This window comes from Phalacrocorax aristotelis, chromosome 1 (assembly GCF_949628215.1).
Source record: "Phalacrocorax aristotelis chromosome 1, bGulAri2.1, whole genome shotgun sequence".
NCBI lineage: Eukaryota > Metazoa > Chordata > Aves > Suliformes > Phalacrocoracidae > Phalacrocorax > Phalacrocorax aristotelis.
The window spans coordinates 18,874,781-18,897,108 of record NC_134276.1 but is presented as its reverse complement, the minus strand read 5'-3'; the positions used below and the strand labels follow the sequence as shown (position 1 = coordinate 18,897,108).

At 40.0% G+C, this 22,328-nt stretch overlaps 2 protein-coding genes across 2 annotated transcripts in view; both read right to left on the bottom strand.

Annotated features, from left to right (window-relative positions):
- Positions 1 to 22,328, bottom strand: part of ATM (ATM serine/threonine kinase) — a 579,279-nt gene that overhangs the window by 171,609 nt on the left and 385,342 nt on the right. The gene's annotated exons all lie outside the window — the stretch shown is intronic.
- DDX10 (DEAD-box helicase 10) overlaps positions 4,103 to 22,328 on the bottom strand; it is a 217,593-nt gene continuing 199,367 nt past the window's right edge. Inside the window, exons 19-20 of the mRNA XM_075082470.1 lie at positions 16,518 to 16,651; positions 4,103 to 4,791 (exon numbers count right to left, since the gene is read on the bottom strand). Of these exons, the coding sequence (XP_074938571.1) occupies positions 4,602 to 4,791; positions 16,518 to 16,651 (324 nt within the window). The 3' untranslated portion in view covers positions 4,103 to 4,601. The remainder of the gene's footprint in view (positions 4,792 to 16,517; positions 16,652 to 22,328) is intronic.

Sequence of the window (22,328 nt, the reverse complement as noted above, 5' to 3'; positions counted from 1 at the left end):
TTATTAGTCAGAGGAAGGTTACGCTGGGGCAGTGACCTCCAGCATAAAAGCAGCAACATCCTGAACCACAGTGGCCAATTTTGCAGCAGCAACCTACCACAGCTGAGCATCCCCGCCACAAAGCGTACTCAATCTTTCACAAGAAATAACCATCAACCAGGTCAAACTAGAGTGTACCACGATAAGGAAAAATACCCATTTGCAACCTTTACAGAGATACATTTTCTTCTTCTGTTTTATATCAATTTTATCATATGTATCCAGGATTATAGGAACCCACAGGGTCACTCCAGTGTCTTCAGATCTTGTACTATTTTTTATAGTCTGAATTGAATGTTCTCTACCACAGCGCTCTGGTTTTTAATGTTCTGCTTCAGGCATTTCTTTCTTTTTTATGAATCTGGTCAGAGAGCAGGACATACCAGTTAATGTTCTAGCTTGACTAGTTGCAGGAGGAATAAAAATTGTTTTTTATTTCTAGTCATGTAATATTTAAAGGAAAATACCCATTTAAAATGTTAAATCTTAATTTGCAACCACTTATGTTAGAGCCTAAATTTCTTATCCTCTTCACACAACTTAATGTGCTGCATCAATAAGGCCCTTATAAAGTGAACACCTAAGAGAAATTTCTATGATGCTGAGGCAGACAGTATCTTTGCAATGACATATTTGATATGCCTCATGAAAATACCGCAAGCTGTACAACTTCAGTAGCTAGCACATTTAGTGTCAGTCTACATAACTAATCTAAAGAACCCAAACTGTTCAATGCTATCATGAATTTTACCTGACTTCCAGTTTCCATCCAAAAGAGGCTTCAACAAATTGCAATAAATTATCCAGTAAACAAATGTCTTTACTATTTTGTATGCAACAAAGAGAAAATTTGACTCTGAATAAAAGCCCACTAAACTATACTGTTATACAAATGCCTAATGTACATCTACGGAATTACCTGAATGTACTAGATTTAGTCTCAATGCTATATCCAGCTATAAATCAACACACTGGAACCATTGTTGCAGCAGAAGGAAACTAACTACTATTAATATAAAGTACAAATGCAAACTAATATGAAAATTCATTATTTAAAACAAGATTTCCTGCTTGGTGATTTAAGGATGTCTCCTGGCCAAGGGCCTTGGAAAATACTCACCACCATACTCAGACCTTGCTACCCCTCCTCCTAAAGGAGTTCCCAAAGGGGATTCTCCCTCCCCTCCTCATGGAGGGCTGCAGCCTATGGGGATGAGAAGAAGCCTGAAACCCATCCCAGGGTGCTCACAGCACAAGGCACCACAGCATCTGAAGGTTAGGGTCCTACACAGAAGGCAGTTCAGACACCAAGCGAGAGGCTGCTCTTGCTAAATCACAAGCGATTTAAGAGTTGTGGATTCAGCTGCATAAAGTCAGCAATGAAGTCCTGGTTACAGGCAAGCCAAATGATTTCCACACTTCCATTTCTCCTGTGTAAAGCTGGGGTTATAACGCATGTGAAGTACAAAGTAGCAAAACCTTGGGATTTGTTCTGATGCTACAGCAGCACATGCCATACCTGGGACCAGAAGAAAGGGAGACTGTGGGTGGCGTCCCCAGCTGGCCCCACTTCACCGGCCCATTAGCCCTGGGCACACAGGCCAGGTCTTTTGGCAGCAGGTTGAGGCGTCCACTGGTGTGAAATGCAAATGAGCTTCCTGGAAAACACCCTTCAGTCAAGTCACTCCTTACATTTATGAGAATAATAATTGCTTCGTGTGCTTTGCACTTCTTTTCTTACTCCAGAAGCACAGCTAAAAGCTGGGTTGGTGATGAGCCTCTTAAACCAGATCTATAGCTGATGGGAAAGATAACTCAGAACCGTAGCCATTGCCTCGAAATGCTGAATCCTGGCCTTTTTTTTGTCTTGTTCTTTCTAGCACAAGTAGCAGTTCCCTGTTCTTAGACACACTTATCACATGGAGCATCTCCCTTAAGCCCCTTCCCTCTATTTTTTCACAAGGCTCTGTTCTTGTGGGAGTCACACTCTAGATATATGCATCCCCTCAAGGTCAGCCACATTTGAAGTTGATGGACAAACTTCGCAAGGATTCGAGAAACAATGGCTCTATATCAGACAACACAAATACATTAGAAACTCCATTATCCCCAAATACAAAAGTAAAGCACTTGAGAAATTATTTTACGCAGACAATGAAAACATCATAAGAACAGAATTGCAGCACAATCCTTCCAATATACATAATTTAATTTTTAGTCTTACTGCTCACTGGGTAAGAATACTCCTTTTGCACCCCAGCATATGAATGAGAATATTCCAGTAAGAAATGGTAAATCTTTTGGGTTTTCACTTACTTACCCCAACAAACTATGTTCAACCTTCTCAGAGCAAAGACTTGTGTTGAGACATCAGGTGATGTCCAAGACAACTGATGACCACAAAGTACACTATGAATCTACAAATACCTCTGATTAAGATATATACACCACCGTATGTATTACCATCTACATCCAGCTCATCTTTGAATGTTGGTGCTCCTTGCACTGAAGTTTACCACCTACCTCCACGACTGCAGGAGCAGGACCTCTTTTATCCCAGTGCAGAGTCACTTGTTGACACCGCTCACCACATTCACTGCGGCCCGTCACATGATGGGGCCTATGCACAGTCACAACAGCATCATATTGGATCCTTCTTTGTTAACAGGTTCAGCAGCAGCACTATTCCCAGAGCACTGTATTTTTCAAGCCCTCTGTGGCACCGTAGACTAAACAACAGTGTGCAGCAGCTGCCAAGCAGGTCCCATCTTTCATGTTTAGCTGTTTGTGAAACTCGGTCATTTCTTCTTGTTCCACATTGTCAGGATGGAGCAGATGGCAGATGTGCTCTGCCTGTAATGTTGTTTTGATGATACCCTGCCTGCTGGCAGAACAGCGGAAGCAACATTTGGCGACAAGAATTTGCAGTATATTTTCAGTTTTGGATAACTGAGCTGAAAGATAGCATGGGGTACAGGGAGGGGAAGAAAGGCTTGTACGGAATTGGTGCTGAAAGATTCCTGTAACAAAAAAATGGAAAAAATGATATTGAAAAAAAAGGAATATTTACTTTAATATCATCTTCATGTAGGTGATGGGAAGACCAAACAGATAGAACTTTTTGAGAAAATGTGTACTTTATGATTTGCTGAAGGGAAGCAAGAGGGGAAAGCCCTCAGGCAGTTGTACCTACTCGGTGTTTTACTTCCTACTTTGCCATATAAACTTCACTAAGACATGGGTCTGCCGAAAACAGACAATCATCACTTTACATGCCTCTTCGCTGTCAAGAAACTTGTGCCAGCAAACAAAACAATAGAAGTTCCCGCTCTCCTCCTTTTTCTCGCACAGCAGCCTGCCCTTTGCCTAACTCATTCCGGAGATGTGTAAAACTCAGCAGTTTTCATCATTCTCCATATTACCTGCATGGGTTTACCATGCTTTTTTCTGAACAATCTGCCAATATTCTTGAGGGGGCAGCCAAGAATGCAAGCAAGACAATAGCGAATTTGGCTCATAGCTGGCATTTGGGCGCAAGTGAGAGAAGAAAATCTGCTTAAATAACTAATAATTTGGCATTGTATTAATATTTTGTTTTGCTTCAGAGAGAATGCCCGCTTCTTCCCTTCCCCGGGAAAGGACTCGCATAACATATATCTTGTTGCTGTTCAGCAAAGTGCAGCAGTTATGGGTAAGCATGCACAAAATCTGCAATAAACAGCCATGATTCAATGGGATGAAACTTGAAAATATACGCAAAAATAAATTATTTTTCTTCATCATATTTGATCATAACAAAAAAGGAGTAGCTCACTTCCAGCTGTAAGTCTGCCACAAAAGCTACCTTGTGACCAATCTTACCAGGCAGTGTTATGCTCTACCTTTTTGTGGCATCAGAGTTCTGATTCATATAGGATTCAAATGCAAGATTCAGAGTTTTAGCTTCTAAAAGTGGTTTTCTGAATTGCCTAACATCAGTGACAGAATCAGAATAGAAATGATAAATAGTAATAAAAAGGATAAATAAATGCCTTCAAAACAAAGCTGTAAGAGCCACCAGAAGTTTACATAAAAGCTTCAGAAATCTTTATTAAAATATTTTTAATATGTGCATGATACACAGAAGAAAAAAAATGCATTTTATTTTTAAGTAATATGATTTGAGCTGCCAACAGTATTTTTTCTTTAATAATTTTAGTACACATTCGTTTTCTAACATATCAGACCTGACACAGTCAAGAAAGGAGCATCCTGTTTTTATTTAAAGCAAGATTAAAATGAAAAAAGATAACTGCTTCAAAACTTGGAGATTTTAAATTATGCATGTGTTATTGTAAAATGACATCTGGGGATTTAGGTTAGAAAGTTGGTTTAGAAAGCCTTACGAATCAAACTAAATATTGTCTATAATCTATAAGCCAATCTAAGGCAATCCCACTGCACATGGAACTCATTTATCTACATCCACTGGTACCCAGCTGTCCAGATGCCAAATTCATCTTGTTTTGACTGCTGACAAAATTGTGAAGAAGTCCCCGAGAAGAAAACCTGCAGAAAAATAATTAGCTGTGACTGTTGAGCAGATGTAGCACAAGCTCTTCATCCTCTGCCAGAGAAAGCCCAGTATCTAATGGCAAATAGGAGTCCTCCTCTTGGCTGAATTTCGCCTTCTTTCTTTTCAGTGGCATTTCTTCTGCTGCGTTACTGTTGCTATAGCTTCTTTTCTTTCTTCCACTCTTCTCCTCAAGTTCACTGCAGAAACAAATCAGTTGGTCTTTTTAACTACTGTGGTAATCAATAATATCATGTAATCAAACAATTCATTTGAAGCAAGGCAAATTTATGTCAGGATAAGACCAAACAGAATTACAATTCAGAAGGGTGAAACAATAGAAGCTGATGAACTCTGAATGTCTAAATTAGAACTCCTTTAAGGCTGAGGTGGTGGTGGATGCTCTGCTGTCTTAATTGATTACAGTATATCAAGATATTGCTATCAGCCTTATCTAATATCTGCTGCCTTGTAGAGTGACAGACAACTTGACCAAACTGATTTAGTGATGTGTCAGTGGACCTTGACAGGCTTTCAAGATCTTGCCTAAAATAAATATGCAACAAAAATAAAAAGATGAGAACTGTCATTTCATTGGCAAATCCTAAACTTAATACAGTTTTGATTTGGGTCCATCTCATTCAGGCCATTCTTTCTTCCCCTTTACTCAGAAGCTTTCCTTGGAAGCTATTAACCACCTCTTTGCCACGACAGAAAGAGAAAAACCCAAACCCCATTATTTTCCCTGGTGAATTCCTATTGCTTCTGTTGCTTTTCTCAAGACTTGAACAAATTGCCCTTTGCAGCCTTCAAAGTGGAAGCAACGGCTCTCTGTTTTAATACTTTAACTTCTATCACAAGGCCACATGACAGCAACACGAAGAAAGCCCAAGCTTTTATGTGTCTTCACATGGGTTTTGTGCATAACATAGAAAATATGCTATAAATCATCTAATATCAAAATAATCTAATCTAACAAAATATCTTCTAAGGTATAATATCCATGTGCAGGTTATAGAGAGCTGGCTGTCCTACGCTGTAGGGTAGAATGAGAATTCATACTAAAAAAGGCAAAATGCAACCCTTCGCACCCCAACCACTCTCTCCAAACAACTTAATTGAAACAAAGAGCGTTCTCAGTTTTTCATGTTTGTATTTTAAAATAATACATTAAAAAAAAGGAACTTCGAAGACAACTTTCCCACAGCATTCTCCTGGAGAAGCTGGAGGCTCATGGCTTAGACAGGTGTACTCTTTGCTGGGTAGAAAACTGGCTGGACGGCTGAGCCCAGAGAGTGGTGGTGAATGGAGTCACATCCAGCGGGCAGCCGGTCACAAGTGGTGTTGCCCAGGGCTCATTACAGTGCTCAAGACGAAGGAGTAAGTTGGGATCTGATGGCCTTGCACCGGACTGCAGTTGTGTGACATGCCTCCCTCTCTCATCCATCCCACCCTTCAAGGAATAATGGTGCCAACTCCTGCCTACTCATTACAGCACAGAGAGAGCAGGGAAATGCTATGAGAAACACCTTGCATTTCCACAATTAAAAAAAAATGAAACACCCTACCTTTATGTTGTCCTTCCCTGCCTATCCAAAAGAGTTAGTGTAAAGCAACCTGATCTAGTGAGAGATGTCCCTGTCCATGGGAGGGGGGTTGGACGAGATGATCTTTCAAGGTCCCTTCCAACCCAAACCATTCTGTGATTCTATGAACAGTTGATGACTGCGCACCAAATACTTTTCCTAAAATTGGGACATTTTAAAGGATACAGCAACTTTGCCAGCTTTGAGCTGTCATTTGCACGGGGGTGGCTTTTCAGTTCTTGCTACAGGGTTTATTTTATTTCTTTTCCTGGGAAAAGACTCTCTATTTCTCTCTGCAGTGCTTAAGATATTCCATAAATGCTGAAGCTATACTGACAGTACATGAAAATACTCCAAAGCACTAAGAATTCTTGCTTTTCCAAGTAGCCAGTGTGGGTTTGGGCTGGAGTTTCATGGTGTTCACTTTGATCAGGACAGACTATGGGGTTCACTTTAAAAGTGTAAGGCTGAAACCTCATTAAATAAAAACATTTTAGCTCATTTGTGAAAGAGCCAATTATTTCCAGTTTTCATTCATCATTGACTAATGCTTCATCTTGGACATTAGTTCAAAACATCTTAGCAATTAAAACAATACAGAAAACTCACAAGTTCTGAAATAGCAGACTTTAAATACCAAAATTATATATATATAAAAATATATATATAAATATATATATTTATATATATATAAAAATATATACTTTTTTTTCAGAGGCCCATAGGCCTAGATGTCTGTAAGGTATAATATTTAAATACAAAACACATTCAGGAGGAACTGAGAGATATCTAATTTTTTCCACAAACAAAAGCACATCAACACAATTATGACTAATTTGCATCATAAGCTTTGTGGGAAGATTATGCTAGATCAAGCTGTTTCTTATTATTACTAGGGGATCACAGTGCTTGATTAGTAGTGCATACAAAAGATGTACCTACACGTTAGCAGGTGTATTTTCACACTAATTTGACCCTGTAAGCTGGAGAGGTGAATAAGGAGGAACGTATAACACAGGAAGCAGGAGCAAAGCCACCGAGCAATGGAGAGAGCTAAAGGCTTGTGTTTTCATGATGCACAAAAAGTAGAAGCAAAACAGTATTTGATAAAGAAAACTTAGGAAGAAAAGCAGAATGTCATGTGGAATGTGCCAATAAGATGTTCATAAATTCGAGATGTAAAGAGAAGACAGACAGTGCCTGTCCATAGAATGGTTTGCGTTGGAAGGGACCTTTAAAGATCATCTAGTCCAACCCATAACCCTGTTCCTGCAGGACTGATTTTTACCAGTGGTAGTTTGGGTGGAGTGGAGAAGGGCTATACTGCTCTAGAGAAGCAGTGAGAGGTAGCTTTTACCAAGGGTGAAAGTGGCACTTTTAGAAGGAAGCTGGAAAATCACCAGGACACATGTCTGGCATCATGATGCCAAGAGGTATCCTGTACCCCATCTGGGTGCCTCTCCTTAACTGTTTGGACAAAAAGCTCTTTGGAGGAGGTGCAATAGGTATAATTCTCAGGTGCGCATGTAAAAGGGCGGCTATACCGGGATGACTTCTGCACTTATCGTGGAATGAATTCCTCCTCAGTCTCCACTGACCAAAGGCCTGTCATCCCACCCTACAGAGCCAATCTTTTTATCACTGATCACTTCCCATGGACATAAATGGTCCCTTACTCTTCACAAATACACAGACTGTTGCACTGCCAGCTGGTGTCCACAAATAGTCAAAATAAAATAAAGTTATTCTAAGGCAAACTATTTTATAACAGAACAACATAGTTAGAAAGCAACCCCACAATTCAAATCCAAACCAAAGCTCATGCATCTCTTAGTCTTCTATTTATAACACTTAAAAAGCACCATGTGCAGCTGGATTACAATTCGTTCCTTTTACCATCAGTGCAATTTAGCTTTTCAACCGCCTGAACAACCTGCGCAGTCTGAAGCTGCCTGATGGAAGGATTTACTGGGATGGGCTGTGTTTACACAGGAGAGGAGGTACTAACAGCCGACTATCAACAGGCACAGTAATTTCTGCGGTCACCATTTACACAGCTGTAACAACAAAAGAAAGTGCTATCATTTGATAGGTAATGTTTATTACTCAAACACTAAAGCACAGTTTATGAATCCTGTCCCTTATATCAGTGCCAGCATATATGAGTGGCATCTGGGCAACAGTGGATCTAGCAACGACCCTGATAGCTATAACAAAAAACTCTCTCAATTTATCTACTTAAAAAAACCAAACCCAACCAAAACACACACCCCCCAAACAAAAACCCCCAAACCCAACAAAAAACCCAAACCAACCAACCAACCAACAAAACCTCACGTGTGTTTTGAGGTGATACCTGGAAAATTTTTAAATAAAAGAAAGCTTTTAATTGTTAGTATTTAACTCACTTCTGGGGTTCAAGGTATGTCTTGACAAGCTGTAAGGTTTAGATTTTAAGTGCTTGAGAGTCAGCCATTTGAAATGTGCAGCCACACAGCCAAGTTGCTGTTGTTTAAACAACACAGTATTGTGAGATCTCTAGACAGACTCTGCTTCAGTTAACATTTATCAGAGCTTGCTTTGGAGCCTAGGTTTACCAGCACTGCTCTGGAAACAAACTGCCCTTGCCACTGAATTGCAGGCCACGAGTCAAGTTTGTAGGCTGCAATATAGCACACACGAGCTCTTTCCCAAAGAAATGTACAGGAGTAATGAATGAATCTGCTAATAAAATACAGTTCAGAAAAGTTAGGAATAATTTATCCCATAAATATTGGCATTTTGCTAATCAAACTTGCTGTGCCACAAGCCTTTTTCCATGTAATAAATTTTAATTCACCAGGCCATGGCAGCAATCCTAATGAAGATTAATTACTGCAGTCCCTTCCATAAAGCACAGTGCAGCTTCTTTCTTACTTGCTGTCAGAATGCTACAGCACATAAAAATGGTAATGAAAATATATCGTGTTGTGTTATTTCCCTTACTGGCCGTTCCGCTGATGTAAATCAAAACAGCTCTAAAACTAGATTTGTGAAAAACAATTGCAGGAAGAGGGATGAATAATCTACTTGTAATGAAATACCACTGTAATAGTACTAAAAGCAAAATGTAAGTCTGTCTTGGAGCTGAAGTACCGTAATCTGGAACAAGAAAAAGTATTTAAATGAAAACCAGACCAGCAAGACTGTATGCTTAATACTTCTTATTATTGCATGGGACGTATACAGAAGACTTGATGAGAAAAAGAGCTCAAACCAGCCATCAGCATCGTGTTTCTGCTCTGAGGGTCACTTTTACTTTCTAAAGGCTCTATTGGACAAGTGGCAGTGGACTCAAACTGTATGTCTGAAGATGTAACAGCACTTTTCTTCCCCATTCCTGTCACAAACATTGCTGACTATAAAGCAGCAGTACCTGACCCAGCCCTGGACCACTGGGGTTTCCATTCAATGTGTATGGGCTAAGTAATATTAGCTTATCTTTACACACCAGTCTGAAACCTGAAATCATTCAGGGGTTGATTCTCATACGGATCAAATATCAGTGCTCTGGGTTGAAACTGCTCCAGCTGGAGGTGACCATGGCTTCAAACAAACCATTTTGATTTGCAGTATGCCCCTCTGTCAGAGGCTTAACCTTCTCTGAAATGCACTGCTGCCTTTGGAGATGCTGCTAACAACCAACCTAACCCTCACATCCATTCACTCCTCAGCTTCACCTGACACCAATGTTCCTCAAATCTGTTCCTCTCCTTTTCTTTTTTGTCACCACTATCATCCTCCAGATGTTGACAATTAATTTCTGAAATACAGAATTTCAATAAATACTTAGCCCATTTCTCCTTCATTCATGTAGACCCTTGCTGATGACATACTTTTTCTTTTTTTTTTTTTTTTTTAATTTTATTTCTGTAGCTGACAAGTTTACAGGAAACACAGGAAGGATCTAGTCTGACCTACAGAGCATAGATTACCAAATTTCACTAGGAAATTTTACCATCAGGTCCAATTCATACAGTGAGCTAGAGCATAACTATTATAAAGACTTCCACGGCATAAGAATATCACATCTCTGTTAACTGCAATTCAACATCTCAATCTCCAGTTTTGCAGCTAAATAGCACAATTAAGTCCTTAAACAGAGACTTTTTACAATGTCTGTCTTACAGTGCTTTTCTGGCCATCACAACATTAAGTTTTGGCCTTCACAAAGACACTGATACAGCATGAATAACACACCTTTGAGGGAGTACCCTGATTTGAAGATGAACCATCTTAAAAGACAGTGTAATGTCAACTGCATCAAGAATCACATAAAACTTAGCAGGTCGACATCAGCATCCTGGTATATGAAGGAGGTATAAGAAACTACAATTTGCCCATAATTTTCATAAATAAAGCAAGGTACACAACCAAGCAGCACTGACTGCTGACTTGCACACCTGTCAGCTGGTCACTGGCCATAAAATCACAAACAAAACAGTACCAGAACTAAGGCATTTCTCCTTTCCCCTCATGTCCAAGATCTCTTCCATGCTGATCTAAGAGTTAATGCGATCAGTAGCACCTATTAAAGATTTAAAGAGGGTAACGATAAGGTCAGTCGTAACTTTGTTCTTCCTCAACACTTTTATTTAAAGAGGTTGAGGGATTAGAAATATCAGAAACTCAATTTGACTGCAAAATTAATATTTAAAAAATCCAGCTGCTTTTCTTCCACCCTATTCGATACACTTAAATTTTTCACCTCATTAATAACTTACATTGATAACCTTAAACCAAATATGATGAATGTTGCTAGATATACAAAAATTAATCTAATATTACATGCTTGGAGACATTAATTACTCTGCTTGTAGAGGTATGGCTGGAAGGGAATTTTGTTCAAAGGCAAATTTAACTCATGATTTGTATAGTTCCCCCAATTTAAAAAAAGATGCTGGGGGGAGGGAGAAAAGATTAGCAATGTTTTTGACTTCTTATACCATGGACAAATGGTCTACTTTTAAAGATTGTTGAAGTAAGATACCCGAGGTGTCACATGCTTGCTTTGAATTATCCCTTTTAGAAGCATTTTTTCTCCTTATAGGAAGTAGCAGCTAGTGTAGCCCAACATATTACTATTTTAATCCAACACTTTGAGCAAAATCTCTGAATTTTGGAAATATAAACCAGAATAGAGTTGTATTTTCTAATCTCTCAACCTAATTTCACTGTGTACTAGTCTTGGCTGATTTTTGTTAAAATCATTATGTCAATATTTCCCAGCCCCATGAGCTCATCATACTCATCATACAATGCAGTGACAGCTCTAAGAGAGGTGCATGAAGCATGAGTGCTGATTTAACAGAGACCCCTCCTTCCCAATGGCAGCAAGATTTCTTGCCTCTTCTCATATTTATTCTTCTTGACCTCCCAGATCCCCATCGTCTTCCCTCCTCCTTCCATGCATACATCCCCTCCATCTCTTTCCTCCCTCACGCAAAATCAATACCACTTCTCCATGGCCTTATGCTCACCACCAGGCTCTTCAGCTACCACTTTCCTTTACCCATATGCTTATTTGTCATTCAAATTCTCTTCCTTTTCTTGATTTCCTCATTTTCCAGCCCTAAATTAAATTCCTGCCCTGCATCTTCCTCTTTCAGTTGTGCCTCTGCTTTCACAAAAGCCTCCTAAGGGGTCTCAGAGCACCTCGCAAGTCTCCAGACATACCTGCCTTTAAGCTTACTTCAGAGCTAGAGAAGAGACCAATAAATTTTTCACACATTTACACCTGAAAGAAATGCGCCTTCATGAACATTGCCCACTGGAAACAGTCCTTGGCCTGTCCTACCACAATAAATATGCTGGGACATTGCCCAGAAGAGCTCTAGTTGGCACCATCCAAAGTCACAGCAGTTGTGGACAATACAAACAATCATGTGCCAGTACTTAAACCTGCATCCTGGCCAAATCCATTTAGCCTGTAAAGACATGACTGATGTTCCCTAGGCAGGCCCAAGCCAGGATGGGATTAACTGCCACATGCTGCACTGCACACCGGAGCCATCAAAGGCTCTTAATTTTGACACACTCCTTTCAGGCACGCCCAGAAGTGTAATTTTGTCCTGGACCCTGTCATCATCCAAATCTATCACACTGTCACCCACTGCTCTTGCCCTTGTGAGCATCCCACAGTTTTTTACTGTCCTCTTCCTTTTCCATACCTGCCCTGGCTGTTCTCACCACTCACTTCAATTTAATTACTTTCCTTAGCAATGACTGACAAATCCATTCCCAGCCTGTCCCCGGCTATAATGTAATACTGGTGTCTCTGCTATCTGCTTCTGGAAATCAGTGTTGACAATAAACTCAAAATTGTGTTTTTTATGTTGCAGGTTTATCTGTAGTACTCTTTCCATCAGAGCAGTGCCTAAACTGATGTGGCTCTTCTAGACAGCTCTGCATTTCAGGTCTAGCTAGGCTGTTTGAATCTGCTCTTTGAGTCCTTGTTAACTCCCATTCAGCTTAGATGCTGGAGAAGAACTTGAAGCAGTTTGACTCACTTTCCAAATTTCAGTCCTCTGGCCTCTTAACAAAGGCTGAATACATCTACTGTCCATTGCCCTAGTCCTCCAGCAAACACAGACAAGAGCGAAAAGCAGGAAAGTATTCAGTCTGATTGTGTAAAGATGGAAAAGATCAACAAAAACCTTTAAAAATCCCCTTGGAGGAAGTCAAGGAACTTTCCTATTATTAAAAGTGAACCAAAATTCAGGGCAAACAGCTGAGACCAGTACTGTGTCCTGAAGTTGACAGAAGCTGGTTATGAAGCTTCAAGTGATGGCAGTTGAAGTAACATGTTTGTTATCCCAAGAATGTCTTGTTCCTGGCCAGGGAAAGCTTAAACCCCTGAACTGATACCAAAAAAGTGACACAGCCAGATTATAACCCCCAGAGCACTAAATGGACATGACAGATCTACACATACATTTTACTTAAGGAAGCAAATCTAAATTGCAACTTTGCAGTCATAAAATGAATGCCAAGAAAAAAGTAACTCTAAGTCAGCAGGGTTTGCATGGCAAGAATGTGCCAATGTTGCCTGTGAAAATCATAACAAAATTATGTTTTAACAGTTTCTTTGCAAGACCACCTTTTAAAGAACTGAATAATGTTGAGTGTTTAAATGGCCATCAACTACATTTTTGAACACAGATGATCTCAAATCCATATATCATCCTAAAGAAATTATAATACGAAATGTGTTTTATTTGAAGAGGCTTGGCATCTCCTATTCAAAATCTGAAATATTATTTTTAGACAAATTAGCTTCCACACATGACTAAGTTCCAAAGACCAAATAACATCCAACCTTCCAAATAAATGATCCTTTTCCAGGCTCAAGGCAAAATTCATAATTTTTTTAAAAAATTGTAATTGGTAAAACCCTCCTAGATTTTAATGTGTATTACAAATACAGTGATACAATGTAGACAGCAGTGTACCAAGGAAAACGTTCTAACATTTCACTTTGTTCAAAAGTCACCTCCAAACATAGTCCAAACAACATATTTAAAGTACACTTAGTAAATTAAAACCTGACAAGCCTTAATATATAGCAGAAAAACATCCATATCTCAACTCCAGTTGAATAGGGGGGAGGGGAGGGAGAGAATTTTTTGCTCAAAGTTACTCTCTTCACCCAAATTACATTCAAGACTAATCTCCTTGGGATAACTGAAATACTGTAGATATTAAAGTACCAAGAAAATATTCCCTGAAAAAGTAACTCAAGTAAGGACAAGTTCACTAAAATGGAAACCTAAAAATATTTTTTAAAAATCAGTTACCACCACATGTGATTACTTGTCATTTCAAAGTGAATGCTATCTGTGTAGTGAATGGAGCACTCAGTGGGCCCTCTTGGTTCCTGAATTTTGTTCCCAGACCTGTGTCACTACCATGGTAATAGGACAAGTTACTACATGACTCAACATTCCTGCCTAGGAAAATCACACTGACCTCCTTTGTAAAATGTTTTCAGTTTTGCTGAGGAAAATACTTTGTCAGAAATTATTACTAAACTCCTGTTTTCCTTTTTTTTTTATGTTCTTTCTTTTCCAACCTGCTTCATAGAAGGGGAAATGACCAAGGACCTATGCCTTCTTAGAACCTTAGCTCTCCTTGAAAGTAGACACACTGACTCCCAGAGGCCAGATCAGCCACTGACTACCACTGCCAAACACCTGTCCATATCTGTCAACTTTATTCTTAAAGCTTAGCTAATCTTGAGTCTAGCTGACATCTTTGGGGAAAGAATCAATACAAAAAGTGATGTATGATTACATTAAAAAGACATAAGTGACCTCCCCTAGATAAAATGGTCACTTGATACTCAAAGTAAACTAAACAAAATTCCCAATTTTGAACTGACTGATCCAATAACTTTTTCAAAATACTTGTTAGTAGTTATGCTACAAAACATCGTATTCTCAAGGCAGCTAAGCCTAGCTAAGCCTACCTAAGGCTGCAAGTTGAAATAATGCAAAATCTTGTTTAAGAAATGCAGCACTAAACTGCTACCTTTTTCCTACAGGAACTATGCAACAATTTAGCAGTAATTAGGAAATGTCTGAGGTAATTAAATATTTAATAGGTAGTTTTGTGGCACTAGGTTCCCTATACTTGGTTGCTGGTAACTCCTCCCCAGCTCAGTTGTCCATCAGCTTAGTGGATTCCAGGAATCTGTCCTTCAGCAGTAACATATACACCAATAAACAAGACAAGCGCTGCTCAGTCTCTAACTACTTACCAAAGCCTTACTTCAGACTTTCTCAATAAACTCTTGGGTTTCACTACAAGCAATATACAAATATCACCAGAGGATGCATTTATCAAATATGGACAGATACATTTCAACTCTAGTAACATGTGAAAAGCAGCCTACAAATCCTCCCATACAGCGCTCCCCAATAAATACTGGATCTTAAACTTTGTTAAAAGATAACTTCTTTAACAAATTATGCTGCTTCCCCCACCAAAAGCTGATGAGCAGAGTCACGCAGTCATAAATACAGAAGAAGCTGGAAGAATCTTGTTTAAGAATGATGAGTCTCATTTTCTGCTTGTTTTTAGGAAGCTGTATTGATGTTTACACAGCTTTTTCATTCCTTTTACATGGAGTGGAGATACTGTATCAGCTTAGGGAAGTGAAAAAAACAGAAGGAACTATAATTGAATTATAGTTACCCTCTTTCTCCCCCTTCCACAAATAAGGAACAATTTACTGCTGCTCAGAAAAAGCAATGCATTTACCCTATCCTTGTCAGTTCTTTTGACCAACACACTGGTGAACAGCCTACAGGGACATGGTCGCCAGCCTCTTAACTTAGGACTATCCAGTCTTTAAATCCATCTCCCAACACCCACTCCTACATACTGCCTTCACAACGTGCAGTAACACAGGGCTAGGGACAATCTAGCCACTAGGATTTAGCTGATTCAGGCATGAAAATCCAGAGATTTATTAACCTAGACATCTAGAAGAGAGCAAAATAAAGATCTATACTCCCATTTAAGTGTCAGGATCATGTTTCTGAATCTGTTACATGATAGGCTGTTTGTCAGAAACACACAGATGGGCTTCTTGTTGTGGTTAAGCCAATGACAAAAACCACACATGATTTCATGCAGTATCCCCTAGTCTTCCTGCAGTACGTGCTGAAGAAATACAGTATGTTGCCATCAATTATGGATCCTCATCCCCACCCTGTGCTTTTCTATTAAACTACAAGAAACAAAATCTTCATGTTTATATAATTAAAAACACTGTTCTAAATTAAGAAGTTTAACATTGCTAATTTTATTATATATTTACTTCTAACTTGGATTCCACTTCATTTGTAGTGTTGAAGGCTCTGAGCAACACTGAATCATAAAATTTATCAAGTTTCACCATGCACAAATTTAATATAGCACAGGTACAGAGGGCTCATGCAAATCCTCATATGACTTCAACATTTTTCCTTTCAAACAGAACCTGTAATGGGACAGTAGAGAAATGTACTTCTGAAACACATGAAACCTCCAGGGAATCAGTCAGGATTTTTGCATGTGGAAAGAGTCTCTCCAAGATCCCTTCAAGACTGACTCAAAATTCTTTTTCATACAGCTTCACAAAAGAAAATAATAGCCTTTAGCACAGATTTCTGTTCAGCACTTACCTCGCAAACAAACTTAAATACTGAGTCCCAGGAGCAAGAGGGTGACTGTAAAGTGAGTTCCTAACATCAAAACAAAACAGTTTCCTAAAAAACATGAACATTTCAAAATGAACATGGAAGACATGTACTTACCTATAGCTGTCTTTGCTTTCTGAATCCTGCTCTTCATCAGAATCTTTGTATTTATCAGGATCTGGAAGAGTACTTGGATCAAACTCTTCTTCACTTCCACTGTGAGCCAGAAAGGCCACTGTTTCCTCTTCAGCCTGTCAGGTGGCAGATGGAGAGTTACAAGACAAGCAAACAAGTCCATGTTACTTGCCACAACTCCATTAATAGGGATACCATAACAAAAACCAATGCCCTACCACAGTCAAAGGCCCCTGCTATTATAACCAGGAAAATGGAATAATTTCTGTCATCATCAGTGCTCTACTCCAAGGCTGTTTGTTAAAGGTCGAAGAAATATTATTCAAAAAGGAAGCACAAGGATTTACGTTCAAATTCTACCTTCCCAATGTTGTCATCTTAAATCTACCAAATCTGAGATAGATTTAGGCAGCAACTAATCAACAGTCATCTGAGAGCGAGTGTTTAAGTAATAGGAAGCTTTACTGTCTCTCAGAAACATACTGGCAAAGAGGTATTGAGCTTGTGGACACATTAATCAGTGCTGCAAAGTGTATTTCATTAAATACTCTGGTTTAAAACTCATCCAGGTGTCCTTGCAGTTAAAAAATCACAATGCTACTATAGCTGAACTAACTGCTCTAAGGGATTTCAGCCATCCACCATATGTGATGCATGTTCTTCAGGCTTCCACCCAGACCCTCTCACCCTCCTTCTCTGGGGCTCAGCCTCCTTCTGTCTCTGCAGCACATCTCGGCACAGCCAGCTGGTGTTGGCAAGTTTCCCCAGGGTGCAGGAACACCTCACTAATTCCTTAACGAAGAGCGCATAGAAGATGCTGCTCCATAAAAACCTTGGATAATATAATAAAGCTGACTGCTTCTGCAGATACAGGTTCTGCTCCACATAGTCCTGAACTGATGACACCACTTTTGTAAATTTTTGCTAATAGGCATGAAGAAAGCAGACAGACTGGAAGGCGCATGCAATTGCATATGCACACAGAAATGCAAACAAAACACAGGCATTTCTAAGCAACGTGAACCCTAGATCCATGCATATTTATGCTGAAAAGCAAAACCAAACGCAAAAAAAAATATAATTAAAGACATCGCTACCTTTTGTTTATCTAATCAACATGAACACAGCTGAGTTTCCAAAACAGTACATATTTAAATGATCCTTCATTCTATGAGTAACTTCACATCACTAAATATTTAAAGCACATTTTTCAATCTAATTTTTCACCATTTCCATCTATCTCCAGGTTTTAAAAGAACACCGGCCTTATGTGCACACACCTCAGAATAAAAATAAACCAAAAATCGAACAAAAACCATACGAAAGGTCCCTTTTATACCTGCATATAGAGTGAGGGAAAAGAAATGAGCTGTTGAAGGGTAAGATTAGTCACCACTGCAAGGATCCCTTATTGCTTGTCCAGTGACACTTCCGCAGTGCACTGACAACAAACAGAAGAAAGGGATAAAGACCAGATTTTCAATCAGAAGGCAGAGGAGAAACATACTAACCACACATTTTGTTCTTTACTATTCTGAAATACTAGTACAGGTAATTGTATAGCTAGGTGTACAAAATCACTAAAAGCACTGTTGGACTCAGCAGCACTGTAAACTGCCAAAGTAACATAACCATGGATTGAAAAGCATGTTGATTACTGGGGACTTCAGGTGCTGCTTCACAACAAAGTTGTTTGTGGGTGGGGTTTTAAGTTGGTTTTTTTTTGCTTACAAAAAGTAGTTTTTAGCTCAACTTTTAGTACAATATTACAGAGCACTAGTAACTCAACAGAAAACTATTCTGAAGGTCATCTTTTTGTTAATGAATTTCCATATTTGAAAAGCATTCTGCATTAAATTATAGTTTATTTCAATTTCTTTTAAGCATTAAGTATTTGTTCTTTACTTGTCCCTCCCATTGCATCTATTCTTTGAATACAACTGGTGCATCTCAATTATATATTTTAAAAAAAGTTTTTTTTTAAAAAAGAATACAAAGCTGATGCATGGAACAAGGAATGCGTGACTGTGACACTATGCAACAGAGTTCTGTAATACTAACATTTATTGGCAGTCATACTTGGGCTGTTCATTTATATTCTCAGTTATATCAATAAAATGTTGAGGCTGCATTGCTTCCTAAATTTTGTCATTTATATATGCACACATGAGACAATTACACATACAGAGATTAAACCTTTGCTTTTGTTACACATTCATAATAATTTTTCCAGCAGAAAGTCTGCAGAGATGTGTTCAAGGTAACGCTTACTATAACAAAAGAAGTAATTGGCAAAGATGCCTCTAATTCATCAGGAGGTCATATTTCTTACGAGTATCACCTGTTACATATTCATAAAAATATTTGTAAGACCCTGAAATTTTTAAGAACTTGAACATGAACATTTATCATCCACAGCTGAACAACAGAAACTCATTATTTTCCCCCTTGCTTCAAATTTATATCAGCCAGTCAGGAAGAAGAAATCTTGTGACTGAACTTCACATTACTCACCACAACAGCTGGAGAAAAAAATATTCAAATCATAGCTCAAGATACCACTTGTAAAAATTCTTCAGATACAAATAGGATGCAATTTACAGACTCAGGATTAGATCCTTCTTAAGGCAATCACTATCAAAGAAGAGATTAACTGAAGAACGTATTTCGACCACCTGCAGTTTACGTCTAAGGTTAGCAACAAAGTGCTTTGGAGTGTGTATTTATTACAAAGTTCAGTTGCGGAAGGAAATGCATGCAGACCTCAAATCACAGTATCCCAGGTTGGAAGGGACCTCAGGGACCATCTAGTCCAACCTTTCTGGGAAGAGCAGAGTCCAAACAAGATGGCCCAGCACCCTGTCCAGACGACTCTTGAAGGTGTCCAGCGTGGCCAAGTCAACCACTTCCTGGGGGAAATTATTCCAACGGTTGACTGTCCTCACTGTGAAAAATTTTCCTCTCCAAATCCAATTAGAATCTCCCCAAGAGCTACTTGTGTCCATTCCCCCTTGTCCTCTCCATGTGACTCCTTGTAAAAAGGGAGTCTCCATCTTCTTTGTAGCTACCCCTTAAGTACTGGTACATGGTGATGAGATCCCCTCTGAGCCTCCTTTTCTCAAGGCTGAACAAACCCAGTTCTCCCAGGCTATCCTGGTATGGCAGGCTTCCCAGTCCTTGGATCATCTTGGTGGCCCTTATCTGGACCCCTTCCAGCCTGTCCACATCCTTTTTGTATAGAGGGGACCAGGACTGTACACCGTACTCCAGGTGTGGCCTGACAAGCGTTGGGTAGAGTGGGATAATGACTTCTTTATCTCTGCTGGCGATGCCCTTTTTGATGCAACCCAGTATCCTGTTGGCCTTCTTGGCCACAGCAGCACACTGTTCGCTCATGTTGAGCTTCCTGTCCTCCAGCACCCCCAGGTCCCTTTCCACAGAGCTGCTCTCCAGCCAGGTGGATCCCAGTCTGTGCTGCACTCCCGGATTATATTTTCCCAGGTGCATGATCTGACACTTCTCCTTGCTGATCTTCATAAGGTTCTTGCTGGCCCACTCTTCCAGCCTATCCAGATCTCCCTGCAGAGCAGCTCTCCCTTCTGGAGTGTCTACTTCCCACTCAACTTGGTGTCATCAGCAAACTTCATCAGGCTACACTTGATGCCGTTATCCAGATCACTTATAAAGATATTGAATAACATTGGGCCCAGTATCGATCCCTGGGGGACCCCACTAGTGACAGGTTGCCAGTTTAACAGAGCTATTTACCACCACCCTTTGGGTGCGGCCTGTCAGCCAGTTCCCCACCCACTGCACAGACCACTTGTCTAGGCCATAACACATCAATTTCTCCAGGAGGAGGCTGTGGGGGACCGTATCAAAGGCCTTGGAGAAGTCCAGGTAGACAATGTCCACTGCCTGCCCCATGTCAACCAGGCAAGTCACTGTGTCATAGAAGGCCACCAGGCTTGTCAAGCACGATCTGCCTTTAGTGAAGCCATGTTGGCTTTTCCCAATCACGTGCTTCATTTGACTTGTGATGGCCCCCAGGAGGATTCGTTCCATAACTTTCCCAGGGATTGAAGTATGGCTGATGGGTCTATAGCTGCCCAGATCCTCCCTTGAGCCCTTCTTGTAGATAGGGGTAACGTTTGCCTTCCTCCAGTCCTCTGGGACATCCCCCGTTCTCCAGGACTTCTCGAAGATTATGGAGAGCGGCCTTGCGATGATGTCAGCCAGCTCTCTCAACACCCTCAGGTGGATGGCGTCAGGGCCCATTGATTAGTGGGGGTCAAGCTCCTGTAGTAATTCATGTTCTAACTCTTCCTTCACTGATGGTGGGTCAGTGTTTGGTTCAATCGGCAATTTTGTTCCCAAAGCCTGGGACCCGACAGTGCTGGTAAAGACAGAGGTGAAGAAGGTGTTGAGGACCACTGCCTTTTCTGCATCGTTGGTGATTGATTCTCCTTTTCCGTTTAATAGTGGGCCTATGTTTTCCTTCTTTTTCTCCTTCTGGTTGACATGTGTGAAGAAATCTTTCTTGTTATTTTTCACATCTACAGCCAGTTCTGATTCGAGTTGGGCTTTTGCTTTTCTAACTGCGTCTCTGCACTCTCTGGCTATGCCTTTGTAGTTCCCAGCGGATAATCCTCCACTTCTCCATTTCTGGTATGCTTCCCTTTTGGATTTGAGTAGGCCAGTCAGAAGAACAGGATTCAGTGGCACTGATCCTGCTATTTTCATTCTGCTCAAGGGTTACAAGCTCTTTTTTTTATACCAGACAGGTTGGCCCATGTATTTTGCAATCTAATTCCACAGAAACTTTGCATAAAGACTTTCAGTTTGAACATGGTGTTGAGACGAAACATTTCTGCATTCACATAGTCTCCCACTGATGCATAAGGAGATTCTTCTTACGCAAAATCATAATTTTAGAAAAAATAAGCACAATTTCTGTGCTGGAGGTTTTGGAAACATCATTGCCTTCAACCCCCGACACTGTACCAAGTCAACAATGATCTCCCTCTACCTCACTGTAGTCATTCTGGAAACACACACCAGATGAGGCAAAGAGGGCATCCCTTTCATGATCTGACAGCATTCCAGATTTTATTAATTTTCTTCTTTTTGACAATTGTTGTTCAGAAAAAAATGGGAGTTGTTTCTGCATCATGTTTATGATGGAACGCATTCACAAACAGGTTCTGTAGCATTTCATATAAAATGTCTTAGTCTGGATTCACCTGATGCCTCACAGTTTTGTTTTTGTTTGGTTTTTGTTTGTCTGTTTTTTCCATAGCCTGTACCTCCCAACCCACAACACTCTGTCCCCAGCTGATGCATGGCTGCTCTGATATTTCATCATCTACATTGCCCCCAAGGAACACAGCTATTCTGGCAGTTCACAAATAGAAATACAGCCTTTGATGTAGCTGGGGTGTTTGATCCAACAGTTGCTTTGAAGATCAAGACCAAAGCCTTAGACGATACTGAAAACTGACTGGGAGCCAGTGGAGCGAACCAAGTGCTGATCTGACACACAAAGAGCTGCCTAAACTATACCAAAATTGGACAACTACACTCCCTACCATCTAACGCTCACCAATAGCCTTCAAATCCAAACACAGAAAGCATCATTTCCACTGAGGGGAGGATATTGCAAGCTAAGAGGGGAAAGGTCACCTTTCAACCACACTTCTAAGATGTCTGCAGTGGTATTTAAAGTTAACCTTCATGAACTGTGACCAAGTCATGAGAGCATTCTTGTTGTCATTTACCTTTTGTCATCTGCAC